This window comes from Heterocephalus glaber, unplaced genomic scaffold (assembly GCF_053883595.1).
Source record: "Heterocephalus glaber isolate CG9 unplaced genomic scaffold, H.glaber_assembly_v1.0 deba00001523, whole genome shotgun sequence".
In the NCBI taxonomy this organism is placed as follows: Eukaryota; Metazoa; Chordata; class Mammalia; order Rodentia; family Bathyergidae; genus Heterocephalus; species Heterocephalus glaber.
Window position 1 is genome coordinate 30512803 of NW_028258327.1, and position 25068 is coordinate 30537870.

The 25068-nt window shown below is 47.2% G+C and overlaps 1 protein-coding gene across 1 annotated transcript in view; it reads right to left on the reverse strand.

Moving 5' to 3' along the window:
• Positions 1-25068, reverse strand: part of Tram2 (translocation associated membrane protein 2) — an 80349-nt gene continuing 55281 nt past the window's right edge. Inside the window, exons 3-11 of the mRNA XM_004869036.4 lie at positions 17559-17668; positions 17038-17154; positions 10946-11004; positions 10164-10248; positions 9138-9208; positions 7780-7884; positions 7400-7543; positions 6354-6517; positions 1-5173 (exon numbers count right to left, since the gene is read on the reverse strand). Of these exons, the coding sequence (XP_004869093.1) occupies positions 5100-5173; positions 6354-6517; positions 7400-7543; positions 7780-7884; positions 9138-9208; positions 10164-10248; positions 10946-11004; positions 17038-17154; positions 17559-17668 (929 nt within the window). The 3' untranslated portion in view covers positions 1-5099. The remainder of the gene's footprint in view (positions 5174-6353; positions 6518-7399; positions 7544-7779; positions 7885-9137; positions 9209-10163; positions 10249-10945; positions 11005-17037; positions 17155-17558; positions 17669-25068) is intronic.

The following is a 25068-nucleotide window of genomic DNA, read 5'->3' on the forward strand; positions in this document are numbered from 1 at the left end:
TGATGATTCTATGCCTTTTATTGTTATTTCAGAAAATATTTGATTTGTTTAAAAATGTACATTTAAAAAACCCATACAAAACTGTAATTTGCTGTAAAACCAGACAGAAACAGTGGAAAAAGGATTTTGAAAAAAGTTCACCAAAAGTAAAAAGATGCCCCTCCCCCCAACCCTTTTACACGAAGGCATAAATACGGCAGGTACAAATGTTCCTTGAGTTCCTTGTTGCAATTTGGTCCATAACATGAAGAGGCTAAAGTAGAAAAACAATGTGCCCACGTTTGCATTATGAGTTGCTCTGGGTACCAGCAGCCTCAGCTCATCCTTCAGGCGTTTATTAAACAGAGGAACTGAAAAGTGAGGTTTATAGTCTCATCAAACACTGGAATCTGTACCCAGCAGATGGTGGTACCACCACAGCCAGATCCTAGCAAGTGGACAGGGCCTGCCACCCATGGCCAATTCTCAAAAGACATCTCCCATCTTCACAGGAGCAAGAAACCGTGGAATGTTCTTAAGCAGAGTGGTGGTGATGCCAGTGGCATCAAAACAGATGTTAGTCCCAGACACTGACTTAGGTCCCATCCTGAGGATGGTTTTTTCCTTTCAAAACATATTTTTTTAATGTAAGGACTTCTAATAGTACATGTTCTACAATAGTGCCACAGAAACCCTCCCAGGATCATGAGAATGACAGCAACAAAGGAAAAGCGGTTGACACATCTTCTGTAAGGAATAATGGCCCCTCCCATGGGTCCCCTTTCCCCCTACTGCAGGGTGTTATAAGGGACAGACATGCCTGTGGAAAGACCACTGGCGGGTACAGTTATTGCACAACCCGGAGGAATGGGAACAGGCAGGCAAGGGGCAGGAAAGGGCTGCTGCTACACAAGTCTACCTAACTCGGGAGTCAGCAGGTTTGCAGCTGCAGTCCAGACCCACCGTCAAACAGGTTATCTACATGCAGCCCCTGGACTAGGGAGTACCAGTAAACATCCTCCTCGTAGGAACTTTGGGCTGTTTAGGAAGTGATATGGGTGGGAGGAGGATATAGCAAGGCCACCTTTGTTTCTACCCTGGGATGGAGGGACCATGCAGGGCCAGAGGCACAGGGGGCCAGGTGTGCTGAAGCCTCTGAGCTTCAGTAAAAAGTACAAGGCACAGGGCCCTACTTTGAGCTACCTAACAGGCTTCTTGGCCACCTGGCCAGGTTGGGATGGTGGGGCGGTTCCAAGGGAAAAACCAGAAACAATGCAGGGATCACACCAGAGGCTACTGCTCTGGGGGGAGGGGACAGATGAGGTGACACTGTCAGTCACTATGTCCCTTTCCTGCATTACCTCTGCTGAGGTACGGTGTCTGTGGCTGCGTGCACCCAACAGCTCTATGGCCCCCACAGCTGCCAGCTGGCCACACAGTACAGATGAAGGCACACAGCAATGTAAGGCACTTTTGATACAAAAGGAATGATTTGTCAGGACCAGGACAGAAGCCCCGAGCATGAAATGATGACAGCCTCTGGGTCCCACTGCCCCATGGCTGTGAGGATGGGTGACCTCTGTACAGTGTGGGGTGGAAGGTACAGGAGCTGGAACATGGAAGTAATCCTCATGCAGGAAGCAGGGTGAAGGGTGAAAGGCTACAAAGGCTTCCTAGCAGGGCCAACCACTGGCTGGAGAGGGGTCCTATTGGTACTTAAGTGATCCAACAATGACCTCATTGTCCAGTAGCCCCAAAGGCCTCTCACAAGGAAAAGGGCTGTATACTTGGGAGGCAGCTAGGGCAAAAGACCACCCAGCTCGTTTTCCACTCTCTAGCAAGAACAGGAGGCTAAGTTCTGAGGTCTGTCTACCTTGGGACATGGAGGCTCCTAGGCAGAGAAGGGAAGTTAGCTAAGTCCAGACTCCCAGGCCTTCTCCCACCTCAGCAAAACCAACTGGGAAAGCTGAAGCACAGAAAATAAACCCGAAGGCCTTCCCCAGCCACAGGGGGCCAACAAGCCTCTTTTAAGAAAAGCATCTGTGAAACAGTATAATGATGGAATTTCCGTAGGTCACTGTCTCTCTGTTCCTACCTCTTATTTACCACTTAGAAAAAGGTCAAGGTGGATTGAGGAAGGAGGTCCCAAAAGAAAACCTAGAAGCACATCCTTAGAGGTCCCTGGTGCCAAGGGCTCTCAAGAGTCCCAGGATTCCAGCTGAGAATAGCATGAAGGTGGCCAGAGCACAGGTGTCTAAATTGGTTTCCTAGGAGTTGCTTGGTTCTGCTTTGGGACAGGAATAGGCAACCTTCTCAGCAACCTTTATGTCTGGTGGCCCAGGAACACTCAGGGCTAGGACTGACACCAGGGGGAGAGACAGCTTCCCTCCTGGCTATGCATGCTCCCCTTTCCCCCAGAGCCACCCAACCTTTAAGAGGAACACAGAATTATTAATAGTGCAGCTATCATAGCCCAGATGCTAAAAATAACTTTCCCATCACTGAACTCCCAAGAGGGGAATCAACACTAGGGAGTGCTCCTTCCACCAAAGGCCAAGCTCTCCCACCACTGCCATCTGCTGGTGTCCCCACAGGTGGGCCAGGGAGGGATGTTGAGAGGCACCTTGGCTGCTGAGGTAGATAGGCATCTTCTCCCCTTGGTAGATGGTGCTGCGCTGGCCTCTCAAACCGGGAGGGGTCCGACAGGGCTTTCACAAGAATGAAGAAAGTAGCCAACATGCTCAAATTGGTACAAGCTAGTCCAACAAACTCACAGGATAAAGTGGAATTGAGTGACTTAAAGCCTGGCTGGTGCCAACTTGATAATGACTTGGCTTTGCTATGACATTACTGTGCCAGGGAGGAAGTAGCCTATAATTACCCTCTAAGCGCCCCAAACATCTCTGAGGCCCAAGCTGGTGAGCAGTCACTCTTATTCATGATCTCATGGCTTTTTCTTTTAACACAGGAAAGATTTTACCATCTCCTGTCACTGAGCAAATACTTGTCCTTTAGGGAACAGTCCCTAAGGCAACCCTGGCCCCTGGGTTTGTGGTACCACACCCAAGGCACAATAAACTGGTAGCACCAGATGCTTGTGGAAGACTTAGGGAGAATGAAGACATGTCATCTCTAGTACCCAAGTATCCAGGGACAGAGCAATGGAGATCTACATGCACAATGGGGCTGCTAGACCCAAGATGTCAGTGGCTGACTACCATGAAGTCCCCTTCTCACAGAACATCACCAGCATACAACAGTAGCTCAGCTAGGCTCCTAGGGGAGGAGGGGGGTCTAGAGGCTGCTGGCTGCACCCCACCTCCACAAGCAGTTCCAAGCAGGGCAGGGAGCATGTGGCTAAGGGGCCCGTCAGCTCTGAGTTCATACCAACCTGAAGGAAAGAGAGGGAAGCAGGAGATGCCTACTTTCAAAAATGCTATCCTGCTTCCTAAAGATAATCAAAAGAAACCAAGGGTATTCTTCCCAATTCTATGTGCTTATCCTGAGCAGAGAGATAACAGTCTAAAATGGTGTCTGGAAACAAATCTCTCAGTTACTGGTAAGTCTGACTTTGTAATGCAGGTGACAGAGAAGGGGAGGTCCCTTGAGGAAAAGATCCATCTCCTCCTTTTTCAGTAAAAACCCAAGGTCTGGTCTCTACTATGATGTCAGCTAGAGCGCTAGTATGCCAGGTGACATTAACATTCCTGTGCCACCCTGTGCTCCCCTTTGCCTCAGCACAGAGTTCAAGGTTCTTAATCAGGATCTCTGAAAGCCTACCTCCCCTCTGGAAGTCCTCACAAAGCACCATAAGGACCTGACAGCCCCATCTTTACATAGACAGGGAGGAAAGAATACTGGTGGGAGGGGACAGAAAGATTCCTGTCGACATGGCTCCATCTGCTCATCCAACCAAAAAGTGACTCTGAATCAGTCCTAGTTCTACACTGTGGTGTGCTCAACACACATCAGCAAATGACAACTCCAAAGAGCACTCAACAAGTGAAGCCAAAGGGAAGGTGGCCAGGTGACCCTCCCTGGGACACTGGGGACTGGTGTGGGGCTTAGGGTCTCTGCAGATAGAAAGATGAAGTCCAAGTAGCAAGGTTGGCCCTGACAGGGCTGGCTGGTTCTAGACTTTAGACCGGCACATCTGGGGCAGGTTGCTAACAGCTGTTTGGTTTGGTTTTGAATGCTGGTGAATGGTGGAAGACACATGGCTGCTGGCACCAGTGGAGAAAGGCCCAAGTCGACTGTGCAGTCCTTCCTGTCTTGTCCGTTACATTTCCAGAAGTGCCGGCTGCTTACCACGCTTGGCTCGTGCTGTACAAGTGGGAAGACATGTCCTCCTTCAGCATGTACCCCCACATCGAGGGCAGACGGTTTCCAGCCCAAGCCCAGCACTGAGGAGCTCTCTGCAGTCATGAGACCTACAGAACGAACAATGTCCTAGATGGAGTTGCTGGAAGCCAGAGCCAAAGGCCTCAGCATCATTCCCAACCAGCAGCAGCTGCCACATCTCTAGCTGGTTCTCACGGGACCGGAATCATACATCTCCACATCAATCAGCACCAAGGAGGTTGTGATCCAGTAGGGCGGCCCTCCTCTTCCTGCCCCTCCACACAAGGACTACTGCAGGGCCAGCCACTGGCCCTAGGCAAAGCTCCTTGGCATGAGGCTTCCAGATTGACAGCTCCTGCAACTCACAGGCAGGACTGCAACCGTAGCTCCCTCCCATTGTAAAAATCAGACAGAGAAACTGCACGTTAAGGTAAAATTAAGAAATAAAAAGAAAAAGAAGCAGCCATGAATGAAGAGAAAGAAGAGGTAAGCTGAAGGAGAACCATGAGAATCTAGGCTTCAAGAAAACCCAACACAGGACAGAGGTGAAGCCTTGAGGTGGCTTGAGGGAGTGAAAGAGAAAGATTTTTGGCTTTATTGAGAAAGGTATGTGGAAGAAAAAGAAGAGAAAGCCAAGAAGAAAGAGAACCCCCTTTGAAGACAGGTTCCTGCGGACTGAGATGGAGCACTTCGAGGAGGAAGGAGGAGGCAGTGCGGGGCCCGGGCTCTGCCTCCTGGCCAGGCCCCCACTAAGGATTCCTGTTCTCAGCACTTTGGCCTTAAGGAGACTTGAGTTTCTTAGTCCGTGGGGAGGTTCCATTCTCTGCTTTCACTACTCCATTTTCATGGTAACCTGGGGAGTGGAGAGAGAGAGACACATGTGGGCTTTCTACTGGGACTGTGGAGGAGAATGGAGAGTAGCCTGCGCCAGAGAAGGCGTGTGGGGGTGCCGGAGGGCACCAGGCTGTGGTTCCCTGCAGCAGTGGAAGCCAGCAGACCGCTCCCAGCAGGGCCCTGCTTCCCCTGTGTCTTGGATAAGTGCCTCTGTTTGAGGAGCCTGGTTATCTGTCCTTTAGCAGTGTGGCCTCAGCTGACATACAGAAACCCAGAAACAGCCCTGGACCAGGGCAGAAGCTGGCTGGCATCACTTGGAGGCTGCCAGTATCCTCGGTTCCTCTCAGGTCCCTCAGGGCACTAGCAACTCAGAACAGTGGCAACAGAAAAAAAGTAGGCACAGGAGGCCACAGGGAAAGGCCTTCCTTGGATGCCCAACACTCTGGCAGAAACAGCGTGCTATCTTTTATTACCGTGAAACACCTCCATGTGCTAGATCTGCTGAGCTCACACCCTGCCCCTGCCCAGGCTGCCTCCTCAGCACACCCAGCTATGCACAAGTCTGCCTCAAACACAGGAGCCCTTGCCAAGCAGGTGGCCACTTGGAGAAGAGCAGATGAGTCAGAAAACATATCCTGCTGCAGACAGGCCCCCAAGGCTGGCCAGGAAGTACACAGCAGAAAAGCACACACTCCAGGTAATTACTGGAGTGTGTGCAAGGGCCAAAGAAGTGGGTGTCCCACCCCTGCGGCCCACTAAACACTGTGTCACCGTGAGTCATTTCTGCATAGAGAGGAGCCACCCACCCGGGAGGCAGGGGCAGGCCCAGATGTAGGGCACAGGGGCAGATGAGGACACAGCTGGCTGCTAGAGTACAGTGCATGGGCGGTGGCAGCAGCAACAAAACTTGGCTGGGCTCCAGGAGCTACCCTGAGGACACGCTTCCCGCCAGAGGTCCTCACCCATTGCTGCCCTGCCCAGAAGTACCAGGGCTCTGGGCCTAGTTTGGGCCAGCCCCACCCACATTATCCCTGGCCCATGCCCAGCCACACGCCACTCAGGGAGCCCTAGGCCCGGGGAAGCAGTCGGGAAGGAGGAGCAGGAGGACTGGCGTGAGAAGTGCACAAGAGCCCTGGGTCCTCCCCACCATCCCAACAGTCCTCACCCACGCTCTTCAGGCTGCGGGGGCTGGCACTCACCAGATTCCCTCTTGGTGAGCCTGGCTGGGAGCCTGGGGACAGCTGGGACTCTCCGTTTGGCATTCTGCTCATTCCAGTATTCCCGCCAGTGTCGCAGCTGGGAGTGGATGAAGCGCCACATAAGCCAGGCCTGGGCAGCACACACCAGCAGCAGCATGCAGAGCCTGCAGAAGGCAGAGGGGCGCTCCAGGGAGGCAAGGCAGGGACCCTGCAGCTTGCAGGCTACTACTACCAGGAAGAGTGGAGCCTTGGCGTAAGGCTGTGCTCTGCCACACTGGCAGTGTGAAGGGACTATCCTATCCGGGGAGATGGGAAGGAGGCAGTGACAGGGGCCCTCCAGGCCCACAGCCCCATGACTCCCATGCCCAGGGGTCCCCAGCCACACTGCTTTAGTATCCACAGTATCACGTAAGGCTGATACAAGCTCCACAAATATTGGTGGGCTTCAAATGAACTGAATTATGATATGGCAGAAATAATTCTTCAAAAGTAGCTTCTTGTCTGGCATGTCACTCAAAGGTAGAGCAAATGTGGACAATCACATACTCTCTAGGGCCTGTGGGCTCGTGGAAACACATGCCTCCTGGCTGCCATCCTTGCTGGTAGGGAAGGCCACTGGCCAAGCCATGGATACCACAGGTTCCTCCCTATACACAATCTTTGATTATTTGCATACTAGCTGTACATATTAACGGGTTTCATTTTGGCAATAAAGAGCTTATGCATGGTTGTAATGATCAGGTGAGAGACTGGATGAAAAACTCCTGACAAACTGGGCATAGGTAAGGGAATCTGCACTTGACTAAGACCCTGACTGAAGCCTGAGCAGACCACAGCCAGGGAGTGACAAGGGTTTTGAAGGAAGGACAAGGCATCTTCTTCCTTTAGGCCTGATGTCTGGAGATTTCCAGCTAAATATCAGTGTATGGGAGACTCAAGGGTCTGCCACCTCCTGACCTTTTATGGAAGTTGTGCCAAGTTCAGGAGGCTCCTGGCAGGGCTCCAGGGAACCCTGATTCACCACCTTAGGCTTCTGTCCAACTTACCTGCAAAGCAAGGTGTTGAAGTTCCCTTTCTCAGGCTCAAACGCCTGGTTTTCTGTGCGAGCCAGTCCAAAGCCGATGGCCAGCACGGCGAGAGTGAGGATGAAGAGGCGTGTGACCCCAAATACAGCAGCCCAGGCATTAAACCTGCTCGCAGAGGCAGAGAAGTGACATCAGCATTTAGGATCCTTGAAGCAACCCTCACCTATGTATCCAGAAGCAACCCTGAGTAGGAAAAGGCCTCAAGGGTGGCCTGGGAAGGTGTTCAAGATATCTAGAATATGATGCTCCAGGAAGACAGTAACCTAGGGTGAGCAGCTTACACCCAGGTGGGAGCCTCCAATGCTCAGCCCCCCCAAGTGGCCCCCAGCAGCCTCACTTACAGCTTCTCATTGTTCTCATCTGCAAAGTAGAAGAGTCGAGCCATGTAGAAGAGGAACTCTGTCGAGTACTGCAGCAGCAGCAAGATGAGGCCCAGGCGGCTCAGGCTGCAGAGGGGAAAGGCAGGGAGGAAGCCATCACACTCTCTGGGCTCATGCTGAACCCTGTGCCTGGACTCCACTTTCTCACTGGCCCTGTCCTGTCCTTTAGGATGCAGTTTAGCTGTTGTACCTTTAGGAATTCTCCCTAAGACTGCCCCTGGTCTTGCTCATCCCATCCAGGTCTGGTTCCCTTGCCCGATTCCAGCCTTGGCTGAGGCTCTGCACCTTCCACTCAGCACCCTGCCAGAACCAAGACCATTACAGAAGCTCAGATCAAGTCTGCTGAGCCCTGACTGTGGAAATACAAAGGGTTCCTGCTGTGTGGCTTCTCATTATCCCAGTCATCCCACTTGCAGAGCACCAGGCGACCTCCTACGTGGTCCTCAGTACACAGTGCCGGGGGAAGCACAGACCAGCTTCCATAGACCCACTCTGCATTGACCATGTCACCCAAAACCAGAGCAGAGCTGGGCCACACAGCCTGTGCCCCTCCAAGTCCCATCTGGGAACTGACGTGGCTTTAGGCCTCCAGAAAGGAGACAGAATGGAAGCTGAGGCTTCTAAGACTCTGTTAAGCCAAGTCAGTCATTTTCACAACACACCACCATGAAGACCCTGGAGACAGGTCCAGGGACCTCCAGGCCCTCAGCAAAAGTTACACATAGCGAGCTCTCAAGTCCCAGCCTACAGAAAATACCAGCTGTTCTCCTACCCTGCAGGGATAAAAACCAAGACAACTCCAAATTTGTCAATGGTGCAGCCTATTCATCAGTATGATTCTTTTCATAAAAGCATAGGTCAAACATTACAGTAATGCTTTCTACTTCTAGAACCACCACACAGTGAACTACTTTCCATTTCATTACAAACCAAAGAAAAGAGAAGCCCAGGGCTATGAACTCTAGTGGCATCTGGACCCTGTGAAGCAGGAATCCAGCTTCAGCTGCCTTCAATGTTCAAAGTTATGGTTCAAGTCCAACATCCATCAGAAGTCTTCCCTGGCTCCCCATGGCCAATGATACATGCTTAATCACAGGGCCTCTCGAAGTAAACTGTCCTGACCTAGTCTGTCTGTCCCACTAGGTGGGGATGAACCACTGAAAACAAAGCAATTGTTATCTCTCTTTGTACTCCTAAGTCTTAGCATGGTATCAGCACACAGGTGGCACCTACTAAATGCCTGCTAATTGAATGATTGTATGGATAGACACAAGGGTGTAAAAGGGCAAGGAAACCTGGCTGCTCAGGGCCTCACTTACTTTAAGAGGTACGCTCCGGCTATGTGGACCAGGTACAGGCAAATATACTGGAGCTGGCGAGGAATTTCCTCCTAGAAACAAGAGCAGACAGTGACTGCTTGTTCCCTGCTGAAGATGCAGGGTATGGAGGGGAAATGTGAAAGGACGAAAAATAAAATAAAAATTGCAATTGCAAAAAAAAAGCCTAAAGACCAGCTACTGGTTACATCTACAAAATGTAAAGTGCTATTGTTACCAGCCACTTTACAGAACAGTCCAGAGTGGTCAAATACTGACCAATAAAGTTTCTTCTTTTTTCTCCTTCTTCTGCATCATTACTACTCGACGAGTCTCATGACAGCCTGCATAGACGGGGGCAGCCTAGTGGCCTGGCTTGGTGACCAAGGACAGAGGCTGGGCTTGTAGCAGAGGGAGGGCCTGTTGAGTGTGGAGCGCGGCGGGGAAGGCAGGGGGTGAAGCCAGCAGAGCAGCAGGCATGGACCCCAGCAGGAGTGGCTGCGACAGCAGGGGAGGCTGGCTGGATGTGATCATCCTTTGATGTCTTGTTAATGCTTGAGATGTTTTCGTAAATTATACGGAAAAATGTGTAAGTACTTTTCAGTTTTGCTTTGGTTGAGTTCTATTATATTTGAATATTATTATAATTTTTTTCCCTTGCAATGCTTTTCTTTGAATAATTTTAAATTTTGTATATGTGTGTGTTTAGTGAATGATAATAAATTTATATGTTTTTTAAAAAATTTAAAGCTGCGAAAAAGGCAAAAACCCTCTCCCGTTTTTCTAGGAGTCAGGTTTCCCCAAAGTCACATGCCTAGTGGAAGATGCAGACTATGGACTGACACTGGTGTTCTACTCTCTTGGGGGTCTCTGTGGCACTTCTACAGGGCTCACCCAGAGTTTTCCTTAAGCCCCGCACATCCCATCCCCCGCCACACTCCTGCTTCTGGAAGAAGGGAAGGGGGTACCACAGGAACAGCAGGAGGAACGTGGAGAACAGGGCCTCAGGAGGATGGGCAGAGTACTCACCTTCCGTACCTTCTGGAAGTAAAGCTCAGGAAGGGCATGTAGCCAGTAGGCCATCTGGCATAGGTAGAAAAACTTCACCTGGAAGCTGGAGGCAGAAAGCAAGTCACATGGGTGGGATCCAGTAAAATGCCCCCAAAGGGTCTACTGAGTGCACAGAGAAAAGATGGCCAAGGCTGAGTGAAGACCCAGGACCATATACAGGGACAAGGAAAAGCCAAGGAAAAAATCAGGAGTACTTTAAAGTCTGTGGGGTCGCGGGGGCTCTACAGTCTAGACAAACATATTACAGCATACTGCTAACACAGAACCCCCCACTCTGAATATAGTGAGCCACTGTGGCCCTTGTAGCAATGGAAGGTTGAGCCCAGCTCTCTGTTTTTTGCTACTGTTGCTCTGAAAGGCCTTATGAGAAACACAGCACAGCCTCTTGAGGGAGTCAGGACAGGTCCTGGCAGCAGCAGAGAGGCCAGGGATGCTCCATCTGAGACAGCAAAGACTGCTATGAATGTGAGGGGTCAGCAAGGAGGCACAAAGCCAGAGGCCCTTACAAAGGGTTTTGCTTTACATCTGTCCCATGCACTTAAGGTTCTGTGGGGGCTCTGTACAGTGCAGGTGACATTCCACCTGGGGTTCTCCTGTCAAGCACACTGATGGGCCTACTGTCCTCACGCCATGCCCTGATAGGCTCAGGTCATGATCTGGTCCCCACACCAGCTGGCCACATACTGAGAAGCCAAGCTCAGCTCACCCTTCCCTGGAGACCAAGGCAGGCAAATACTCACGAGAGGTACACATGTGGATAGTCTTCCCAGAGGCTTCTTGGGTTCGTTAAGTATCCTTCCTGTGATAGGAGAGAAGAGAGGGAATTTACAGATGTGGACATGTGACCAGTCCCAGGGTCATAGATGCACTCAGCCGCCACCTGCTAGAAAGAGGAAGGAACAGACGTGACAAGGCAGGACCTGTCTAGTGGTGAGAGTCACGATGCAGTAGGAAGCATCATGCTCTAGTGTCTGAAGACCTGTGCCTCAACTCAAGTTTGACATTTGCCAGCTGCAAATGCTGAACAAGTCCACGAGTAACCCTAAGCTCCCATGAGCTTGTCTGTAAAATGAGGATAAAAATACCACCCTCACAGTTATTGTTGGAAATAAATGTGACAGTTTGTGTGGCAGTCTCTAATACTATGCCTGGCATGAAGGAAATGCTTACAGAATGAATAAGCAGATGCACTAGAATCTCCACCCACTGGAAAGCTGAAAATCCAAGCCAAGCTTTGCACATCACCAGGATGAAAAGAATGGCAGGACCCTGCAGGCCTCCCCATCCATCCAGATGCAGAACCCATCACACTACATCAGTTTCACCAGGTATCTCTACTGCTGTGAGTTCCTTCACACTAAGGCATATTTTTTTTGTCTTTATTTACTTGTTTATTCATTTAGTGGCACTGAAGATTGAACCTAGCACCTTCACCCTGAGCTACATCCCCGGACCTTTTTCATTTTTTATTCTGAGACATGGTCTTGCTAATTTGCTAAGTTTGAATTTTTGATCCTCTTGCCTCATCTTCCCAGAGTGCTGGGATTACAGGCATGGATTACCATATTCAGAGCCAAGGTTTCTGTGCCCAGGTCAAAATAGAAGATAGTACTGGGGAGGAGAAACCCAAGACCCCAGTGTAAAATCAGGACCCTTTAAAGGGCTTCAATTTCAGAGAAAGAATAATGTAGAAAGTGTTTATTGATAAAAATAAACAAACAAACAAATAAACAAATAAAAAGATGTCTGCTCAGCCAGGCCTAGGATGAAAACAAAAACATGCACTTTAAAATCTTGTGACATCAAGTTATAGGTCTAGAGTTTAAATAGACACCAGAAACCACCAGGCTACTAAATTCATATCAACAGTGTTGTGGGCATGATATCTTAGGTATACACCCTCACCCAAGCATGCACAGATGTCAAAGATGAGCTTACAATCCAAGATTACAAGACACAGGAGGAAATAATACTCCTCCAGCAAGAGTCAGCTGATACCACAAGACACCAAGAAACACGTTGGGTGAACCAATGGATGATGAAGGTTTTAGGCAATTTTTTTTCTTCTAAAGAAAAACAAGAGCTTTTGTCACTCAGAGAAGGTCAGATTAATATGACCTCTTATAGGAAGAAGGAAATGAAGGAACCGATGGGAACCATCCCTGAAATGAGATGATGTTTCAGCACACCTGAAGTCTAGCTGACCTGCCAACGTCCTGGTCCTAGAACCTCAGGCAAGTTCCTTCCACCAATCAAAAAGTCAGCTAAACTCCAGCTTTGAGGAGAAAGGTGAGAACCTCAACTGTTCAACCTGGGATTAATGGCAAGGGGCTTTATAACCTTGGGAGAAAGAGAAGCTCAACGTGGCTTAGTGGGAAGCCCTCTGGGCATTGTGTCTGGGAGGTGCAACTGGATTTCCAAGGGAAAGCTGATCCAACCACCCTTGAGTCACTAGGTGCCCTCTGACCTGTAAGCATACATTCCATTTACAGTCCACAGCCCTGGTGCCACACCCTTGGGCCTCCAAGAGCACAGTGACTAACTAGTAGGTTCAATCAGATGCACTGAGCACTATAGTCACTCTGAGACTGCAAGGAAAAGGTGTCACCCAAATCTTATGGCCTATCATCTCACTATCATACCTTCCTCCCTGGAGTGCAGAGGTGGGAGGCTCTGGGTGCTAGGGTGGTGGTTTGTGGTGGCAGAGTTGTAGTTGTCCTACAACTACATTGTGGCTATTTCACCACCCCTCTGTGCCATTCACACATCTGCCTTCATGGATCTCTGACCCCAGGCACACAACACCTGGTCTTACATGTTCTTTGCCTCCTTCCAGGGAAATGGGGGGTTGTCCCTTTCTGGAGGAAGCAGCAATGTGTTTCACAGGAAAAACGGCACTTCTGGGACTGAGAAGGGGGGTGTATTTCTGCCTTCCACCTCCCCTCCCAAAAAAGACTTGGCCAAGAGCAGCAGCTTGCAAGAACTCTCCAGCCTGAAGGGACTTAGTTCTTTAAACAGAAGCCCTCTTGGAGTGGCCTCCTTACTTTGGAGACAGAAGCCAGAACTCTGACAGCAAGGCAAGAAAACTCCCCAGGAAAATACTGCCTGTTTGCAAGAGTCCAGCCTGCAGGGACTGCAGGAGGTGGAGGAGGGAGGACAGTGGGGGAGTGGGAAGAAAATGACTCACTGCTCTGAGAACAGCCTTTTCTAGCCCTCTCTCCAGGCAGCTGTCTATGGGACACTGGGGCTGGGCAGCTTCTGAGCTCAGGCACAAAAACCAAGGTACCTGAGTTCCCAGGCCGAATGTAGCACAGTGCGTGCCCACAAAGCCTTCTATAGTCCAGGCCTCACTGGATGGTTTGGAGGAACTCCTGAAGTGCTTTGTTCTCTTGATTCCCCACATGACCCCATGAGCTCAGCAAGGCCTCAACACATTGAAGCGATCCCTCCTATTTTCCCAGCAGCATTCCTTGCTAGTCTATGAACAAAAAGAACCACAAATACAGCAGAAATCAGACAACACAGGCAGCCACTACCTAGATGCAGATGTACTCTGTATCATCTGAAGAACTATGCACCTAACCAACCTGCTCCAAAAGTGACTAGTCTGTTAGCAGCAACCAGTTCTGAACAGTGGGTTCCTTCCACCAGGTTCTCATCAACGAATGGATTTTAGGTTTTAAAATATGAAGTCAGGGGCCAGGGATTTAGCTCAGCGGTTCCAGCTCCTGCTGCGCAAGCACAAGGTCCCAAGTTCGATCCCCAGTACCAAAATACAAAAAACAACAACAAACTATGAAGTCAGACACCCCAAGGAAATCAGACAAGAAACCAAATGTCCACCCACCCTGCACTCTCCAGTGGAAGAGTTTTACTGTTATTTTTCCCTCTACTTTCTTGAACAATGAGTGGTATATTGAAAACAGATTAAAAGATACAGGTTGACATTCTTAGAAAATCACCCCATAGTCCTGTTACTGCCCCTGAATCTATGCTGAGAAAAACATCCAAATCAAACACCCAAATGAAGCTGGTATTTTTGGTGGGTGGGATTTGGGGTACATTTTTGCTTTGGGGGGCGGGTACCGGGGATCAAACTCGGGTCCTTGTGCTTGCGCAGCAGGCAGCGAAAGCACTGAGCTAAATCCCGGGCCCTTGCTTTCTTTTTTGAACTTTCCTGTATTCAAAAAAAATAATAATCTATGATGTTTATGGAAAACATCAATTAATTATGAACAAGCTGTTGAAAGTTGGAGAAAGAAGACACACTTGTAACTATTTATCATCCTCACAAGAGCATTTAGTATACTCAAGTTATTATACTGGGGTACAGCAATCAGCATGGTGCCTGCTAGCTAGTAGCTCAGGGGCCAGTGTGGGAGAAACAGACACAGAGAATAAACACAGAAATCAGAGAGATGCCAGTAATAGAGGCAGTACAGAAAATGCAACTCTTAGGTGGAGACTGGATGGCAGGAAGAAGCTGGCCATACTACATCTGTGCCTGGAGAACCTGAGCAGAGGAACCTCCACTGCAAAGCCGAGGTGGCAGGAATGGCCAGGACAGCAGGAGGAGCAGGGGTGAAAACACCACAGCTGTGTCCACTCAGCTGAGACCACCAAGGCTGGCAGGACCCAGGACACATGAGCGAGGAAGAAAAAATAATTTCACTGAAGCTGTGAAGGAAGCTTTTAAGCAGGAAAATGCATGATTTGACTTATGTTTTAAACAGACTCATCTGGCCAAACAGACAGTGGATGTGATGGGAGAGCCCAGGGTGGAAACAGCCTCCTTCTGAAGGAAGATAATCAGTGGTCCAGGCAAGAGATGAGGGGGGCTTAGGCTTCATATCTTGTGAGACTACTGACATCTAGGGCCAGATGACTGTCGTGGAGCACAATGAAGGACATCAGTAGCACCCCTTGCCTCCACTCAGGGAATGCAACTAGCATATGCCAGATGTCCCCTGAGGGGCAAACTCTCCCCACCACCCCAGGGTACTGGAGCAAGTAGAAAGCAATGGACAGCATCCCAGAACATTCTGAAGGTAGAGCTGGCAGGATCCGCTGAAAAACTCACTTTGCTGGAGAGTGAAAGAAAGAGAACTGTGAAAAATTTGCCGCATAACAGAAAAACCATGATGTAAAAAAAATCCGCTGTTTTAAAAAATCTCATTTACAAACTACCTCTCTCTGGTTCATCACTTTCCTCCTAAACAGATGATGTGGGCAGAGGAGGTGAGACAAGGAATAATGGTGACACTAGGAGTTGGGGGTCACTGGAGCTCTCTCTTGGCAAGGTTCCCTGGTCCCCATGTCCTACAGAACAAGCTGGTAAGGAAATGGCTCTCACCAAAACAAGGCTGTCAGCAGCTTTTCTGAGAAAAGCCCTACATGCTCCCCACCTAATTTTCATCAAGGTTTTCAATCCTTAAGGGACTGAAAGAAGCAAACAGAGCAGCTGAGCATGTCACACGCTGGAAGGGGTGTTAGTAACTTGGCTCTGGCCTCCAAATCTGGTCTCCATGTGTCACAGCTTGGGTGGAATGTCTAGGAGTGAGGTTGACAGGGTAAAAGTGATTCAGAGATGAGGCAGTGCTTCTCATAAACATCAGCTCAGTGCCCTTTGGTATCCAAAGGCCTTTGTGCCTCAAACAGCCCACATCTCAAGGTGGCCATGAATTCATCAGGGGGTTGGGAGACTCCTGTGCTCTGTTCAAGGCAGAAGCACCCCTCAAGCAGTGTAGTCCTGTCTCCCCCAGGAGGATAACAAGGTACCCAGCTTGAGAGGAAAAGAAATTTTAGTTCCCAAATTTAAAATTCCTAAAGTATTGCTTAGAAAAACTGTTCTGTAATGAAATGATATTAGGCATGAAACCAATACACAAAAAGACATGTTGACTCCTGCTTTGAAAATAAGAATTCCATGTTCAGCTCTGGAAACAAGAGTTCCTTGTGATGAGAGCTTGTCACTGTCATAAAGGCAGAAAAAGAAGGTACAGGATCTGCAGGAGGCAGGAAGGAAAATCTCAGAAGTCATAGGGTCACTGAATTTTCCAAGCCCCAGGCCTGAACTTCTCATTGGACCAGGTTAGACGGAAGAGGCTCCAGGTGAGGGTGGGGTTAATTAAACACTTCCTACTATGACAGGCAGAGTCTTGTTACAGCAAAACCCGGAGGACTGTCCATATTCCTTTGTATGAAGGAATTGTGCTATATCAGTAGTCACTTGAAATATGAATCCTACTGCAGAAAGGCAAGGTAGATAAATCTTCTGGTCCTGCAGGCAAGTGTGGGACTGGCACTGACGCTCACAGGATTTGGCGTGTGAACAGGGTAATGCTGGCCTTGTCTAGGGAAGGCCAAAGCAGGAAAACAGAAAGTGTGTTGAACTTGGAGCTGGACCTCCAAGTCCAGGCCATCCTTGCCACTTCAAAAGCATATGGCTGTGGCCACACTGCAAAATCTGAGCTTGGGACTCTTCAATCTAATAATACAGGTAATGGCGTGAACATGATATTTACCCTCTGATAGCATGTATACACAGGCAAGTAAAACAATACAGCCTTAAGTAGATACATGGTATGCTTATTGCAATATCAGGTTAGCAAGTGTTTATTTTGAACACAGTGACTCTTTCCAGCTATAAAATAGCACCATAACACTTGGCCTCTCACTGCAATACCACAAGGAAGCAAATAGAGTTTCAGTCCTGAGAAATGGGCTCTTTCTCTTCCCTATAAAGGTTTTGCAGGCCTTTTATCAGCAATCTAAGAGGTAAGGCTGCCTCGTGCCTGGCTCTCACTGTCCTGCAGTCCTGGGGACCACTCACCGTCACCACCACATAGAAGCACCATATCACTGAGCTGAGATGAAAGACGACCAGCTGCCCGGATTCATTGAACTTGTTGTGTTTGACCTTGGAGAGATGAAGTCGTTTGCTGATTTTCTAATGAATAAAGAAAACCCAACACATTAATATACGAGTATATCCATATTGGCCAGATGTCCAAGTCCTGTTTCCTCCCCACAAAGTGGGTGAACACTGTTAAAAGCTTGAAACTGTCTATAACCCAAGTCATTTATTGTAAGCCTGGTTTAAGGCAAACATTTTGAAATAGAGGCAAGATTAACATCTTTAGCTTACACATGAAGAAAACATCCCCCAAGTATGCTATGTATGACAGATCCCTAAGGACACTGTCTTGTCATCCTTCAGACAATGTAATAAATACTACTGTTCCTGTGCTGATTAAAGAAGGCTGTAGAAGGGGGCAGAGACCAAAATGTGCTGAGGGAAGCTCAGTCAATAGGACCCGCCAGAGGGTGGCACCATCTAGACATGTCACTTACATCTAAAATGTACTCCTGAACCACAGCGTGCAAGATGATGGTGATGAAGATGTAGAACAAGATTGTGACCAGGTCTTTCAGGCCGTAGTGGTAGTACACCATCTCACTGTCTGTGGGGTGAGAAGATCCCGTCAGACCCCAAAGTGAAGAGATGAGAAGTAGAATGTGCCATCAAATACCACCCACTTGCTGTAGCCCTAAACTTCAAAGAAAGTTTCTTCCCAAACATCCTACCCAAACTCTGGACTTGGCCTTCGGGAAGCACCAATGGGGAGGACGAAGTGTCTCATGGTATTATGACCATATGTCTCCTGGGTCTGGGCACAAGAGCTCAGAAGTTAGGAGCCAAGGAGCGGAGGCAATCAACACTCCCACTGGGTCCATGACTCCTTGGATGTGTGACTGTGGAAAGCAATAAAGCCACTGAGTCTCAATCTCCTGCCCAGTAAAACAGGACTACAGCCACACTTCACTGATGAAGCACAGTATGGGGGTTCAAAGTGTGGAATCAGAAGCTGAAGTGCCTGAGTTTGTATTACAATTCTGTCCTTTACATTCTATGTGACCTTGAAGTTCCTCTATAGATAACTTTTCTGTGCCTCAGTTTCCTCACTTGCAAAGTGAGAACAGATCCTGTATTATAGGGTTATTCTGAGAAATAAATAAATTAATAAGTGTAAGGTATTTAGAACAGTGTCTGCCACATGGTAAGTGCCATGTATGTATCTGCTGTTATTTTTCCTGTTGGAATAGTATAAGGATTATATGAGATAATTTGTAGTGTGGATGTTTATCACAGTACCTTTAACTTACAAGAAGCTTACAACAAATGGGGGCTTATCATCTATATGACAGTGATATATTAGAATCCCAGGGACTGAAGTCTCATAATACCCTGCCACTGTGGCCTCATTTGCAGAGGACAGATGAGAATTCAGCCCTGGCCCCAGCAGCCAGCTGCAGGCCAACAGTAGATGGGAGAAAGGCCGCCTGGGCTTCACAGTGCTGTGACCACGTCCTCTTATGCCTGGCCAGCTGTGCTGCTTCACCCTGAGTCACACGCATATGAGTCATCCCTTTGCCGGGATGCGTTTACCAGAAGGTAGGTCAGGTCATTTTGTCTCTGGGTGGCCAGAGAACAAAGTAAAGCCAAACTGAATTTCTCTGGGAGTCACCTCTAACCCCAGCCACCCTGGACAGGGAGAACGGGACAGTCAGCAGAGTAAACAGCAGAGAACATGAACTCTAAAATCTGACAGACTTTCCTTTTCCCTCTCCCTGTTCCTTTCCACTGAGACCTACTTTGGGAGAGACCCTGGGCTTACACAGCTGAAACAGGAAGATAAAAGTTGCTGCCCTTAGTGGCCAAGTTCAGCAGAGGGGTGGACAAATGGACAATCACCCTACAGACAGGCCAGACTGTCAAGAGGCAAACACAGTGGGCGGCACAGTCGGGGCTCAGCTCTAGCTGCGGTGAGCATACGGGTGGGCATTGGTCAGCATGAATAGGATGTCACAGAAGCCAGGGGATGGGCAGGTAGTAATGGAGGCATCCTAAGCTCAGGAAGCAGCGTCTGTGGGGGTGCTGGGGTAGTGCGGAGAGAGGCAGGGGGTGCAGTGAGGCTGACATGAACAGCCCATATAGCATGGAAAGGGTGTGGCCTTTACCCTGAAGACAACAAAGAAACACCCAAAATTCAAATTAAACAGGAAAATGAAACTTGTGCTTGGTAAGGTTTACTTGCCAGCTGTGAGCAGACAGCAGCAATGCCTGGAGGTCAGGCCACCCGAGAGGAAGCTGCTCAGTGATCCAGGAAAGGAGCAACAGGGCCTGAATCATGTCAGGAGACAGAGGAGGGCAGAGGAAGGCAGTCCACGGGATAAAACGGAGGTGACATGACAGCTGACCTACCTGACAGGGTCAGACACTGGAGGTGAGGGAGAAGAGACGCCTGTGACTCAGACTCTTGCCTCTGCCCACCATTTACACCATTACATTTTCCATGCCTTCTTAAGGGAGGCTCAAAGGACACTAACTAGATGGTAGTGTGAGTGTGTGTGCATGTGTTTTACTGGGGACTGAACCCAGGACCTTCACACTGAGCTACATCCCTATCCCTTTTTCCCTTTGTGGTTTTCTTGTTTTTGTTTCTGTTTTTTGAGACAGTGTCTCACTAAGTCACTAAGTTGCCCGGGCTTGGCTTGAACTTGTGATTCTCCTGCCTCAGCCTCCCATTACCTTGGGCTATGGGAACAGCACAGTTTGGAACTATACTACACTTGATCTTAGCCAAAAGGCCGAGAAGTGATTGGAACTATAAAATAACCAAACACATGCGAAGATTCATCATTAAGCCATCATCATTATTATTAGGTAAAATTGGATTTATATTCAACAAAACAAGCACTGTCTGAAATTGGGAAATAATGCCCATCACAGGCTTTGAGTTATTTGTTCTAATGCCTTTTGAGGGCTACCTGCCTTTCTTTATTCCAGATACTATGGTTCCAAAGTAAATCTTTCTTGAAACAAGAGTGAATGTATGGGGGCTGAGGATACAGCTCAGGGGTAGAACATTTGCCTTGCATTCTCAAGGCCCTAGGTTCAATCCCTAGGCCCTCCCCCAAGTAAAATAAAATAAAACAAAATTAAATTGAATTAAAACACACACACACACACACACACACACACACACAAATATTGTATGAACAGGCCCATGCTGTATTTCCCTGTGAGAGCTGCATCCATGTGTACTCATCAGCCACACAGGGGCACACACAGGGCCCTGGGCTGGGAGTGGAGATGGCATTGAGCAGTGGGCACAGCTCCTGCCTTCTCAGAGCTCAGCAGCACACATCAAATTCTCACGTACTTCAAAACCAGTGGCCAAGAAACTTCAAATCGAAGCAAAAACAAACCAACTTGATTAAAACATGGGCAAGGGACTCATTTTTCTAAGGCAGACATACCAATGGCCAATAAGGACATGAAAGGATGCTCAGTATCACAAGTCACTGGCACATCAGAACTACCTTACATGCACTAGGATGGTTACAATTTTTTTAAATAGACAATAGCAAGTATTGGTGAGGATGTGGAGACACTACAAGCCTTGTGGCCTGAAGGGAATGAAAACTAGTGTATCCATGACAGAAAACAGTATGGTGGTTTCAAAAAACAAAAAATTAAAACCAGAATTACAATGTGATCCAGCTATTCAACTTTTGAGTATAAAAGTGAAAGAACTGAATGATATATTTATACATCCATATGTTCAACATTCTCAACAGCAAAACATTAGAAGCAACTCAAGTGTCCATCAATGGGTGAACAGATAAGGCAAAATCTGGTCCATATACATATCAAATATTATACGGCCTGAAAAGGAAAGGCAACTCTGACACCTATTGCAACATGGGATGGATCCCACTGCAGGATCCCACTGATAAGAGGTCCCCAGAGGAATCAAATTCATAGAAATAGAAAGTAGAATGGGTGTTGCCTGGGGTCAGGGGTAAAGAAGAAATAGCTGCTGTTCAGTGGGATACAGAGTTTCAGTTCTTCTAGATGCAATTAGCTGTGCAGATTGGTGCAACCACTGTGGAAATCAGTATGGAGATACCTCAAAGAACTAGGCTTAGAGGTCCCATTTGACCCAGCTGTTCCCCTGCTGGGTATCTTCCCAAAAGAATTAAAAGAATCATACCACAGCGATATATGTGCGCCCATGTGTATAATGGCACACTTCGTAATAGCGAAAGCTTGGAAACAGCCCAAGTGCCCATCAACTGGAGACTGGATCAAGAAAATGTGTTTTTTTAATAAAATGGAGTACTACTCAGCCATAAAGAATGACAAACTAGAGACATTTATAGCTAAATGGATGCATATTGAGGCCATCTTCTTAAGTGAAATAAATAGGACACACATGTGTAAATACCAAATAGTTTCTCTAGTGTGAGAAACTGAAAGTGTAAATAAGGACACACATGGATGAAATGGCCTAATAACATATTTGTCAGATTGTGTTTCCACCGTGTGTCATATGACTATATCAAAATTTAAATTAGGGAGAAGTTTGGCTTATGTGGAGTCTGCTACCTAACCGGAGTTTTTTTCCAGGTCATTATTTGTTCATTGTTGGTTTTGGGAATCTTTCTGAAACAAATCACATCCTCTGGTGTCTTGTTGGTGCTTAAGATGCTTTTTTAAGTTATATGGAAAAATGCTTAAGTGCTTTTCAGTTTTGTTTTGGTTGAGTTCTACAGTACTTGAATATTATTGTAGTTTTTATCCCCTTGCATTGTTCTTCTTTGAATGGTCTTAATTTTTTCTATATGTGTGTGTGATAATAAAGTTATTTAAAAAAACATGGTTAAGATGGTAAATTTTATGTTACATGTATATTACCATAATTTAAAAAACACAGTCGAAAAACCAGCAGGCAGGTGTGATAAGCGATCTGTGCCAAGGCTGGGGTCGGTAGGGCCTGCAGGAGTGGGACATTCAGAAAGTCTCCTCAAAGATCACAGGAGATCAGGGAGTGAGGACACCCCTACACCTCTTGGAAAAAGGGGGCAGTGGACAGGAGAGACAGGTTCATCAGATGGATCTGGGTGATGGAATCAAAAGAATCGGCAGATGGACCAGGTGCGGGTCATGATTCTCAAGTCCCTGCTGGGATTTTAGCTGTATTCTGCAGCCCTCCTTTTTTACTTCAGAATTCTTCAACAAGTATTATCTCATTTGATCTTTGAAATCATCTCATGTGATGGGCAAAGGAAGTGGAAAAAGAGACAGAGTTCAGAGACAAAAGGACATGGCCCATTTCTCAGGTCTCCCAGTTTCTGGCCCCAGTTTGGCCTCTACCCCTCCCCAGTCCCTCACAACTTCATACTCAGATTCGGAAAACTGTCCTCTGATTCACACAAATTATCTTAATTGCTTTCACTCTTATCTGCTATCTTCCTTTTTTTTGTTGTTTTAATCAGAATAGGAAAATAAATTCTGCTTTCTAGACAGCTGGAGTGATTGGAACTTTGTTTAAACAAACTGACAACTGGTGATTTTAATTTTTAAAAATGGAGGGTTTTTTTTTTCACTAATTCTGATAAAACTGCTCTCATGATCCAAGTTAGAGCTCCTGGTCCCCAAAGATGGTCCCTTTCCTGCACAGGCTCTCAAAAAGAACATCAGTTGCTTGGGAGTAACCTATTATAAATGTTCAAAAGGTAAAATTTCAGCAATACAAATGAACACAGTGGTCCAGGAGTCTTAAGAGATGTCCTTTTAACAGGGAGGCCCACTGCAGGGAGCAAGCCACAGTCTTCCTTTCCACAAATACGCTTTTAGCTGTTCTTGGTCCATCTTTCACATCTCCACTTGAGAGACAAGTTTAAGAAATACTTAGAAATACATCAGTTAAAACTGGGATAAATGGCAATTGGTAGGCAGCCTCAGTGTCAAGGGCACACCAGAGAGGAAAAGCAACTAGAAAACTCCAAAACTCATGTCCCATGGAGTGCTGGAGGTCCTGGGGAAGCTGCTTCTCAGCCACTGTGGCCAAAGGAGAGGTGCAGCCCAGTGTGGGCAGATGGCAAAGCAATCTTGACAAGAGATCATCTGATTTTTAAATATTGGTGACTAATTCAAAATGTTTAAAAACATCATACGGGCCAACACTAAATTGCCCAAAGGAAACACACCTATGGGCCAACTTTGACCACAGGCCATGAATTGTAACCTTTGGCCAAGATGACCCTGACACCTTCCCAACACCAATAGTCTGAGTCTTCTTCCAACACCTCCCCGCAGGATACACAAATGCTTACTACTGTAGGAATCAATCTAGCCTTGGAACAAAGTGCCTTCAATGAGCCTGCCCCTGTAGAAGGCCTACCCCACTTCCTATTAAAAGTGACACTTGGCCTGCTTATCTCTGATCATAGTTTTAAAAGACCTGAAATAATCAATAAGAGCCTTGGCTGTTTTGATGACCTCTGTGAGCAGCTGTCTCTTTTGGGGAGTAACATTCTTCCTGACCTCCTGTTTTGTTTCCTATGACTAACAGATATTTTCCTATTTCCTTCAGATATGCACTGTAAGCAGCTTCACCTGCCTGCCTGGCCTCACGTTTTCCAACACTGTTTGAATATTACTGGACAGCCTCTGGCTTCCTCCTGACCTGAGCTGGTGATTACTCACTGCCATTGTCCCATCTGCTTTTCAGAACTCATTAGACTCTTGGCATCTGCACAGAAAGCTTCTCCCTTTGTCTGAAAAACTGGTTGCTTGAAGAGCATCACTGAACTTCTTCGATCCTTCGATCTCTCCCAGCTTTGCTGCTAATCCTTGCCAATCTGGATTTGTAAAATTGACTTCTATAGGTTTCTGTGCTGACGGCCAACTCTATTTTCCTATGATTTCAAATCTCACTTTTCAAGAATATAGATAAGAAAAAAATCAAGAACCATGAACAAAATCAAGAGACAAATGGAGCTGACTGGTAGCAGAGTGGTAGAGTGCTTGCCTAGCATGGTCAAGGCCCTCTAGGTTCAATCCCCAGCAATACTTGAAAAAAAAAAAAAAAAAAAAAAAAGACAAATGATCATGTGGTGACATATTTACAATTCAGATCAGACATAAATGGCTTATCTTGCTAATATGTAAAAAGCCTCTAGAACTTAAGGATAAAAAGATAAAAAACCTACAGTAAAATAGGCAAAAGAAACAGACAATAACATACGATTCACAGAAAAAGGAAACACAGATGGCTCTTTCACATTTATGCTCAGCCTTACACAGAAGAGAAATGCAAATTAAAACTACACAGAGACTCCATTTGATACCTATCAGATTGGCAAAAGTCCAAAGCATGACAATACACTTCTTGCTAAGGTGGTGGGGAAACAAGCTCCCTTACACTCTGGTGAGGATGTGCAAAATGGTACTACCTCTTTGTAGGGCATTTGGCAATTTCTGTGATTAGAAATGTATCAACCTTTGATGCAGCAATTCCACTTCTGGAAATTTATCCTATAACTAGTACTTGCCATGACAAAAATGATATGTGTACAAAGCCATGCGTGATAGCAGTGGTGGCAAACCTATGGCACACATGTCTCGGTGGGCTATTTGTGTCACTGAAAACTAAAAGGTCTGCCATCACTGAACCATAGCACTGTTTTTGTTTGTTTGTTTGTTTTGTGGTATGCAGACTGAATGGGGTCTCTCCCTATCCCTTTTTTTAAATTTTTGAGACAGGATCTTGCTAAATTGTTAAGTTGTCCAGGCTGGGCTTGAACTTAAGATCCTTCTGATTCAGCCTTTCAGTGCTGGGATTATTACAGGTACTTGCCACTGACAGCATTCCTTTTAACAGTAAATGTAATGAAAACAACCTACCATGTTTTAATCTATAGGGAACTGGTACATAAACTACACATATATAGGGTAAGCACCTCTTATCTGAAAATCTAGAATCTGAAATGTTTCAAAATCCAAAATTTT